General features: G+C 40.2%; 1 protein-coding gene across 1 annotated transcript in view; it reads right to left on the bottom strand.

Moving 5' to 3' along the window:
* LOC125040741 (barH-like 1 homeobox protein) overlaps positions 1-6715 on the bottom strand; it is an 8882-nt gene extending 2167 nt beyond the window's left edge. Inside the window, exon 1 of the mRNA XM_047635442.1 lies at positions 6286-6715. Within this exon, the coding sequence (XP_047491398.1) occupies positions 6286-6613 (328 nt within the window). The 5' untranslated portion in view covers positions 6614-6715. The remainder of the gene's footprint in view (positions 1-6285) is intronic.
* Positions 6716-10000: the final 3285 nt, after the last annotated feature.

Raw genomic sequence — 10000 nt, 5'->3', positions numbered from 1 at the left:
AGAGGGGGGGGGGGGAGATAGATAAATAGATAGATAGATAGATAGATAGATAGAGAGAGAGAGAGAGAGAGAGCAAGCCGACAGAAAAACAAGAAGCCGTTGCCGACGATTCTTGTGAACAAGCCCATTGTGGTTTCACAGCAGTCCCTAAAAGAAGCAATTACATCAGCCCAATTCGCGGAAAGGACATACAGATACACGCGAAAACTTTCAGAAACAACACATTGCCCAAAGGCCCTCTGCCAGGCAATTCCCCCGCCCTCCCCACCCCTCCCCCTCCGCCCACCACTGCACGTGTGGGTTAATCCATAAGCCGGAACCACAGTTAGCTCTGCTTCTCCCGTCCCTCCCCACTGTGGCAAATATCCTCCCCCCCCCCCTTCTTTCCTCAACTACCCCCCCAGCGCGATTTTATTCCATTTCCGAAATAGATCAGCGGACTAATACCATTCCCATATTGGGCCGACCATATCCTACTTAAGCGACAACTATAAACCACTTAAGCGCCAACTACTGCCACATCCCCCATTACTGTCCCATCTCCATTAGTGACGCTCATCTGCGGGCCTCAGTGTTGCCACGTGCCAGCCCTCGACGAAATCCCTTTTCTATCGGTCGATCGCACGAGTGGAGGGGAAAAAACACGAATTCAACTTTGGGAGCGAAATCATAGCCAAGGGGAGGATGAGGCGCTTTGCGAACGTTTCCTAGGTCTTTTAATTTCTTCTTCCATTTTTTTTTTTCCTCGATTTAAGAAAACAAAGACAACACAGATCTTCCTTTTACCTCAAAGGAGCCCGCTCTGTCATTGTGACGCGAGGGTGCGATCATAAACTGGCAACAGTGGCGGCCGCGGCTTCGGCAAAGCCCAGGCGTATCTCATACATTGTTATTCACGACCCCTCTAAATATTAATGCCTTATTTATCCGCGAGTAAACATGTACTTACGATCGACAAGCATGCAAAATGGTCCTTGTGTGGTTCGGGCGACCAAGCCGACCCTGCTGGAAACAGGGACAGCGCTTGGGTGCTACAAATAGCCTACGGGGCTACAAATATACACATATATTCATAAAAATATATCTTTGTCAAAATATATCAGCACTATATACTGTGCATATACATGCATACATGTATTTTCTTACATATATATAAATATATATATATACATATTTATATTAATCTTTTTAGTAGTATTTTCATAGATACAACTTCCCGTCCAGTTGAAGCAGTGCCCGGCGGGCGCGTGTCGTCGCCGCCGCCGGGATATCACTCGAGGATGAAGCCCGCGAACCGCCTCCCGCCGGAAGCCCGCCGGAGTCGCTAAACGCGTCAACCGCCAGTAAGGCGACGCTTCGGAGGGAGAGGGAGAGTCAAGGAGGGGAAAGGGAGGGAGCGGAAGGCCGGAAGTTGTCTTAATTGATTATGAAGACCCTGCGGTCTCCCGACCTACCATACAATCAATTAAATTCCACTGACGCCTTATAAGGCTTCGCCCTGATATAGCGCGACCCACGCGAGGGGAAAGACGCAGACGCACACACACACACACACACACACACACACACACACACACACACACACACACATAAATTTCCTTTCTCCACACTCGCTCTGGGCGCGCGTCCGAGGCCGTTCACATTGACGCAAAATTCCGCACAATTGGACAAGGGAAATCACGAGGATGAAGTCGCGAGTTTCTTACGCCTTTGTAGTGTTGGTTTTATTTCCCTCCTCCGAGATTACGGTCGTTAGCAAAGGCATTAAGTCACGCGATACGAGGATTTTACAATACTAATCACGGAAATGTGGATAAATCCTTTGTCATTCGTGAGGATTCTGGTCGCCGGAAAATCAGATCAAATGGCCTTTTCCTAAGTCTTAATAAAAGATCGATAACTTTATATAAAAAATGAGATAACGGCGGTTTGACAGTGACAGATCTATTGGCAAGGATTAAATGTCTCTTGGTTAATCATCAGCTGATAATCTGTTGACAAAGAGAGAGAGAGAGAGAGAGAGAGAGAGAGAGAGAGAGAGAGAGAGAGAGAGAGAGAGAGAGAGAGAGAGAGAGAGAGAGAGAGAGAGAGAGAGTAAAATAACGCACTCGACCGCTCCCATAACCATTAGCCTTAAATCGAATGCAAAATGCTTATTCATTTTCCTTCATTGCTGTTTTGGGATATCAAAGGAAGGGGGTAATTTTCTAAAAAGCAAGAACCAGTTGATAGTGTCTAGAATCAATCAATTTTCAAAGACGTTTGAACTGTATCATATATATACATTTTTTTCTCGTTTTCAACAAACATTCTGGGTTCTATATTTACCATGGGTGATTCTATAATTAAGCGAATTAATCCAGCAAAGCGTACAGCGGTTCGCGTGGGCGTTAATACTCAGATACTACATACAGCAAAACGTTTACACACGCTATCACTCACTCACTCACTCACTCACTCACTCACTCACTCACTCACTCACTCACTCACTCACTCACTCACACACACACACACACACATACACACACACACACACAGATGCATACATACACGCACACTTACATACAAACACTCATACACACTCGTGTGACTTTGAAATTCCAGCATGGATTACAAAGATGAAAAAAAAAAATGAGGGAAAAAAAGAGGATTTGCCTTTTAAAACAACCCTTTACTTACCGACACGCGACCCCCACTCCTATTTACGACTCATGTTTGTACCATTAGTTTGATTGTGGGTCGTGTTCATGCCATAGTTTGCATTCTTTCGATAAACGTTATTCTTAGGAACTCTCGTTGTGATGAGCTGGGGTTTTCCTTATCTATTGAACCAATAAAGAGATTTCTTTGTTTTGCAGAAATAGCTTGCCTTTTTGTCGAAAGTACTAATAATATAAGCTCTCGGTGTCGAAGAAAAATGCTTGTTTTTCTATAGCTATGGAACCAATGGAGTGAGTTCTCGATACTGCAATAGATTTATAATCGACCTGTGCTCACGGACATTCATATTTCAGGTTGGAGCATTGAGGAAAAGTGCGAAATAAAATAATAAATATGTACAGCTCGAAATAAAAGCAAAAAGAAAACAAAGGAAAGCGACCTCTAGTGGCTTTATAGTATAATTAATACACGAGTAGAATTACTGCGCGATAGCTTTATATGTGTTTGAAATTATGATCAAAAACACCTGGTTACACAATATCAAAGTGACTATAATTTTTAAGCGTGTCCTTTTTTTTTCTACAATGAAAACATAGCACGTAGTGTAAATTATCTTGATATCAAAATACCTAGTCCATGTATATTTTACACAAGTCTAATATTTGTGAGTCTCAAATCTAACATGCTGGGGGTGTGGTACACTGCAATGGATGGCGTATCTGTGTTGTGTCGAAAATAGTGTCGTAATTCATGCTTTGTTGTTGTTGTTGTTGCTGTTGTTTTGGAATACTATAGAACCGTTATCCCTTGCACCCCTGGCACTCAGGATATAGATGTACTGAGTGCCAATATGCTAAGAATGGCGATAGATTATCGACCTGATCGGTGACACGTAATGACTGACGCGCGTTGCCCCCGACATCTGACCTGGGGTAAGGGGAGAGAGAGAGGGGGGAGGGGGGGGTCAGGCCCTTGAATAATCCCTGAGGGTGAAACAGCAGATTTGATTTTATGTGACAGGGACAAGGGGGAAGGCAAGGGGGTGAGATGGGAGGGAGGAGGGGGGGAAGGGAGGAGGAAGAGTAAGCAAAGAAATGGAGAGATTATTACCCCTTCTTTTCGGGCGACAGACAACTGGTCATCGTCGCTGCATTATTTATCCCGGCGTCCGTTCGTGTCGGGTTCAGGGCTACAGTTTAGGGTTCGTTTATCCTCATTTCGGGTCTTTTACAGGTCCGCGTGGCCCCTTGCCTTCCGAGCATGTTCGTGACGCCGAAGTATTACCAACTTGAACAAATGGCAATTTTTGTTGTGTTTTTTTCGCCCTCCTTGTTTTTTTTTTTTCTCTCTCTCTCTCTCTCTTTCCTTTTATCGCCCGAGGGCTTCCAGGCCAGGAAGGGTGAGGAATTGAATGTCCATATCGAGTGTCATCTATGATTCACCAATTGATATCAAAGCCATCGAGACAGACTGGAGAAGCCAAGCATGTTTCGCTGGACGCGCAGCTCAGATTTACACACACACACACACACACACACACACACACACACACACACACACACAGCGTATTATCCCTTGCCTCCCGCCCTGAGCCCCCGGGACATACGCCCGTGTTGCCCGGGGACGCTGAGAGAGTTTGCGGGTACTAAAGCAATTGTCACAAATTGGCCGACACACGCAAGTATTTATTATTCACGAGCAATAAATGTATAGCTGTCTTATATCAACATTGCGCTGAATACTCGATTACACTTCTGCCGAAAGGTAATCATATGTCGCCGGCGAGGGGCGTGTGTGCGTGCATGTGCAAGTGCCTGTGTTTTGTGTGTTTATCTGTAGTGGTGAACTTGTTGGTCCGGTGATAAATTGACTTTTCATTGCATGTCTATTTTTGCTTTTCCCTTTTTTATGTTTGAATAGGAGAAGACGGTGGTAGTTGAGGAAAATTATCTAATAGTAACGAAGTAATGAGTACAATCTGTACATTCCTGATATCCGCCGGAACAAGGAATGGCCACTGCATAACTCAGTAACATCCATTGCACAATATCGATAAGCTACTAGGGACGCGTAGTTTATTCATGCCGTAAGTACCTCGACGTAATACTTACATCATAGAGCGCACTTACTTTCGGGCTTCCCAGATTTTTTTTCAGGGCATTATCACACTAACTTATCGCGTGAAGGGCGAAGTGTTAATTTTCCAAAAAGATTCACCGAATAAGCATTTCCTTTGATAAGCTGAATTTCTGATTTCGTTGATTTTATCGGCGCTTGATCAAATGTCCTATTTACGCACACACGGATCAAACAATATTGGGTGTCTTCTGTATCTAACGGTCCCGTATTGTATCAACAAATATGATATCTGCTTCATCGTTGTATATATCAACAAACAAGTGATAAAAAAAATCATATACAAAGCCAGTAAAGATTACCAAGCACCTCCGATCTACATATAACATTAAATGAAATTCGTAGAATTCATACCCAGAAGCAACACGACGCAAAAAAATAAAAAGAACGAGAAAATCAAAATCTCATATCAGCTAAGTACAAAATTTAGCCCGATCGCCCCATCTGTCAATGGCTATCGGCCTCGCTTATCAATGCGTCATTTTCTTTGCAGACTGAAATTGAATGGTTCTTTACAACCGCGGGCTTCCGTGGCCATTTCACTTGCGTCTATACTTTATGAATGGTATCAAAGAAATCCCCATGGCATTAAATCCTGGCGGGCGACAAATACTTGATCAATTTTGCAACGGGCCGCCTTGAATGCTGTAATCTCAATTATATTTTGGTTCACCCATTGTCAAGCGTATTATATCGGCGATGAGCTGTTGGTATTGAATGTTTTAATGGGTTTTCCTTGTGGCAGGACGGGCGCCGAGATTTAGTGGGCTTCGCAAGAGAATGGTTGATGAGAAAATGAAGCTTTCTGGAAGTGTGATGCACCTGAATTATTCGAAGAATTGTGGAATGAGTTTTCTTTTTATTGGACGCAACAGACGGGCAGACGTCGATAGGGCGTTCGCGTGTCGTTGCGTGCCTGTGTTTGTGGCAAAAATGTGAGCGTTTGCTACAGGCACACACACGATTTAAATCATTAAGCTTGGTACACACAGACACACTCACGCGATTTAAGACCCCGACACACACAAAGCTGGACGATGTTAATTATAATATTCATCGTGTCTGTCACATTCTTATCAAAGAGAGACGTGCGAAATGTGTATGTGAGTCGTGATCTAAGTCTTTTGTAAATTGAAATATTCTGTGAATGACCATACTTATTTCACGCAATCGTCGGCCTCCGAAAGAATCGCATTTTGTGATACATGATCGAAAACTAACTACATTAGATTTAACACGTATCCCAGAACAATATCAATGAAGATCTTTTTAGTAAGCATGAATTTCAGGTCTACAAAAGTTCTACTACTTACCTGGTTTAGACTTCTGATTTCGCCCGTAAATCAGTGTAAATATATCCTATCATTTACATCTGGATTCTAACTCTAGTAGCCAAAAAGACCATTATCATTACTGTAATTGTAAGGACTGCCTTATCCACGCAGCACTTGAACTACACTACCGAGACACACGCGAAGTCGTCCTCACCTGTCTCATGGCTATCGGGGTCGTCCTCGTCATGACTGGCGTCGCCCTCGAGATCTATGTCTTCGTCTTCGGGATGTGGGCGTGTGAGGCTCAGGTCCTTTGGCTCTTCAATGGTAGGCGTGGGCGGTGCAGAGCACTCGCTGTGGGCTGGAGTGGGTGGCTTGTGTTGAGCGAGGATGTCAGTGATCATAAACTTTGGCCTCGGCGTTGGCGCCTCTGAAGTCTCGTGGGCTGGAGATGTTCCACCTCCAGGCTGAGACTCGTCCTTCATAGCCCCAGGGGTAGCTGACACCCGCACACCCACCCGTGTACACACTTCCACCGTCATCTTGGCCACTAGAATGTCTAACGGATGTATCGGTAAGTCCACAGCGTAACCACACAACGTTACTGTCACTGCGCTCGCGCTCGACTGACTGAAGGAGTTCTTTCGCTCGCCCCTCTGGCCGCCGCTCTGTGATGGCCGCCTCCGAGCTCCACCCATCCTTCCTTACGCTCCTCCTTCCCATCCGCTCGGGCCAATCGCGCGAATCTCGGGGAAACCGACTCCGCCTCCTGACTCGATCGTCCAGCACGCGGGCTCGCTCTTGAGTGGGGGCGGAGTCACCACGATGTCAAGGGTCCGTCAACACACCCGGGTCTTCGTTGTTCATTTTAACCCTCTTTACCTTGATTACCAAGCAATTAACTGTAGTTTATTTTACTAAATAATGATATATAGCGACTCTCATCATATTGATCACATACCACAAGAATTATGAGTCCAAATACAAGCGAGAGACGAATACATCCGCTTCTTCGGGACACTAAAAACTCATCTCAAAATAAAGCAGGAAATATCGGCAGCCGTCAACTCAGCACGACCAGGTGACAAATTATTAGATTCTCATTACTCCCAAAGTGAACATGTGTGGATCATTTATTTGGGGCTTGATTAATGGTAATGAACTCTCTTTATTGGCCCGTGTATTGGTTCGGAGTCGAGGAATCAACATAGACATCTGAGTGTGACATTATTATTGATCTGATCGAATTGAACTTTCTTGCTGCGTCCCGAAAGACATAATTCATTAGGCCTTCTTTGTCATTTGAATTATCTAAAGATTAATTAAGATAAGTGACGCACAAGGCTGATGAACTACAGCACGAAATGTTACATCTTAACATTCCCCTCAAGATAACCGCACATTTCAAATACAGTCGATTGAAAAAAAAAAAATTATATGTAGATGCCACATACATATCTTTAATAGGGTAACGATCTATTGCGAAGAAAGGTCATTAATTCCCGGTACAACTTCCGTAAGTATCAATCATCGGGCTCAGAATCGCATATGAGTTTAGCAGAGTGGAAAAAGTTCTCCCTCACTTCATTACCCTCATAGAACAGCTTTTAAAGTACTAAACCCATTTCGATCTTTAGTTCTCTTGAAGTCAGAACGAAAGAGTCACTTCACCTGCATCCGTTTTCCACAAATAAAACTCAATCCGCATTCCAAAAATCATTCAGCTTTTTTTTTTTTTTTTACACATCGTGAGGCAAAACCAAATAAATCTGCACACGAAGGCATTATAATAATAAATAATTCGAAGCAATATCCTAAGAAAATGGAAGACAGTCAGATCGCCGGGGAAATAAAAGAAACAAAAACACTTCGACGAGAGAAAAAAAGGTATATCCGACAGCGAAGCCGCGATCAATATATGTAGATTCTCGCCATAAAGAACAAGAGCTAAAAAGTGTTTGGTACTTGTTCTTTCCTGATCGCTTACCGATCGTAAGCTTTTTCGCATGGCCCTGAAGAGAAACGTACACACACATACATACATACATACATATATATATATATATATATATATATATATATATATATATATATATATATATACACTCACATGTACACAGACATATATATATATATATATATATATATATATATATATACACACACATGTACACAGACATATATATATATATATATATATATAATATACCTATACAATTACATATATATATATATATAAATATATAAATACACATATAAATATACATACATACATACATATATATATATATATATATATATATATATATATATATATATATATATATATATATGGAGAAGACATGCATGTTAGGTGCGGGCGCTTATTTGGCTTGTGTGGGCGACAGAATACAAATTGTATGCGTCTACGCGTAATGTGTATATAACCACCATATATTAATTCTCCGAATATATATCGCCGTAAATTTCATAAACCCGCAATCGTATAAGTTCAGATTATAATAGCACCATTCCTTAAAAGAGGAAGAAAAATTCGGAGACATTAATAACGCAAGAACAGATAGGGAGGGGGAAATGATGTTGTCAGTGGGGTTAGCCGAGAGGCAAAGACAGCCGGAGCCCCTGATTGAGTTGGGGTTCCCTGCGATGGGCCCTGTTTAGCCAAGGGGTTGAGGGGTTGAGGTAGCCACTCCACCAACACCACTTAAATGTGGGGTTTTATGCTAGGTGGAGCTGAATGGACGGAGAGGCTAAGCTTATTAATTTGAATAGTGGTGTATGTTGAGGGGAGGTTCAACTTGAATGGGTATGTGCAGCTGGTAGATGTGAATGAGATGTTAAATGGAGTTGATATCCAAATGTGTGTATATTCAGTATAGTGGATGTGAATGAGATGTTAAGTGGAGAAAGTACCCAGAGGTGTATAATAGTAAGTGGATGTGAATGAGACATGAAAAGGGTTTAGATAAACAGAGGCAAAGTTAGATAATGGAGTGAAGACGAGTGAGTGAAGAAATGTTAGATTTAAAGGAAGAAATCACAAAGTTGCCGTTGATCTGAAATGTATAGGGACATCCTAACGCGAGCATGTGGTTCCCTGTGACGAAATGCGGGAAAGTCGTGCAATAGATTCCAAATATCACCAACCTTAAATTTTTAAATGTTAGTCTTATTATACATAATGGAACATTATTATATTTTTGGCTTAGCAGTAATGATGATGATAATGATAATAATAATAGTAATAATAATAATGATAATAATAATAATAATAATAATAGTAATAATAATAATAATAACGATAATAATAATAATGATAATAATGATAATAATTATAATAATGATAATGATAATAATAATAACAATAATGATAATATTGATAATAATAATAATGATAACAATAATAATAATATTAATAATAATAATAATAATAATAACAAAAATGATAATAACAATAATAATAATAACAATAACAATAATAATAATAACAGTAATAATAATAATGATAATAATGATAATAATGATAATAATGATAATAATAATAATAATAATAATAATAATAATAATAATAATAATAATAATAATAATAATAACAATGATAAAATGATAATGCTGATAACAATAATAAAACGATAATGATGATATCGACGATGATAATAATGATAATAATAATAGTAACAATAATAATGATGATAATGATAAGGATAATAATAGTAATAATAATAATAATAATAATAATAATAAAAATAATAATAATAATAATAATAATAATAATAATAACAATAACAACAACAACAATAATAATAATAATAATAATAATAATAATAATAATAATAATAATAATAATAATAATAATAATAATAATAATAATAATAACAACAACAACAATAATAACAGCAGTATCTGTGAAAATATAACTAAATGCATTT

This window comes from Penaeus chinensis, chromosome 29 (assembly GCF_019202785.1).
Source record: "Penaeus chinensis breed Huanghai No. 1 chromosome 29, ASM1920278v2, whole genome shotgun sequence".
In the NCBI taxonomy this organism is placed as follows: domain Eukaryota; kingdom Metazoa; phylum Arthropoda; class Malacostraca; order Decapoda; family Penaeidae; genus Penaeus; species Penaeus chinensis.
Note: the sequence above shows the minus strand (reverse complement) of the source record. Positions and strands in the feature narration are given on the sequence as shown.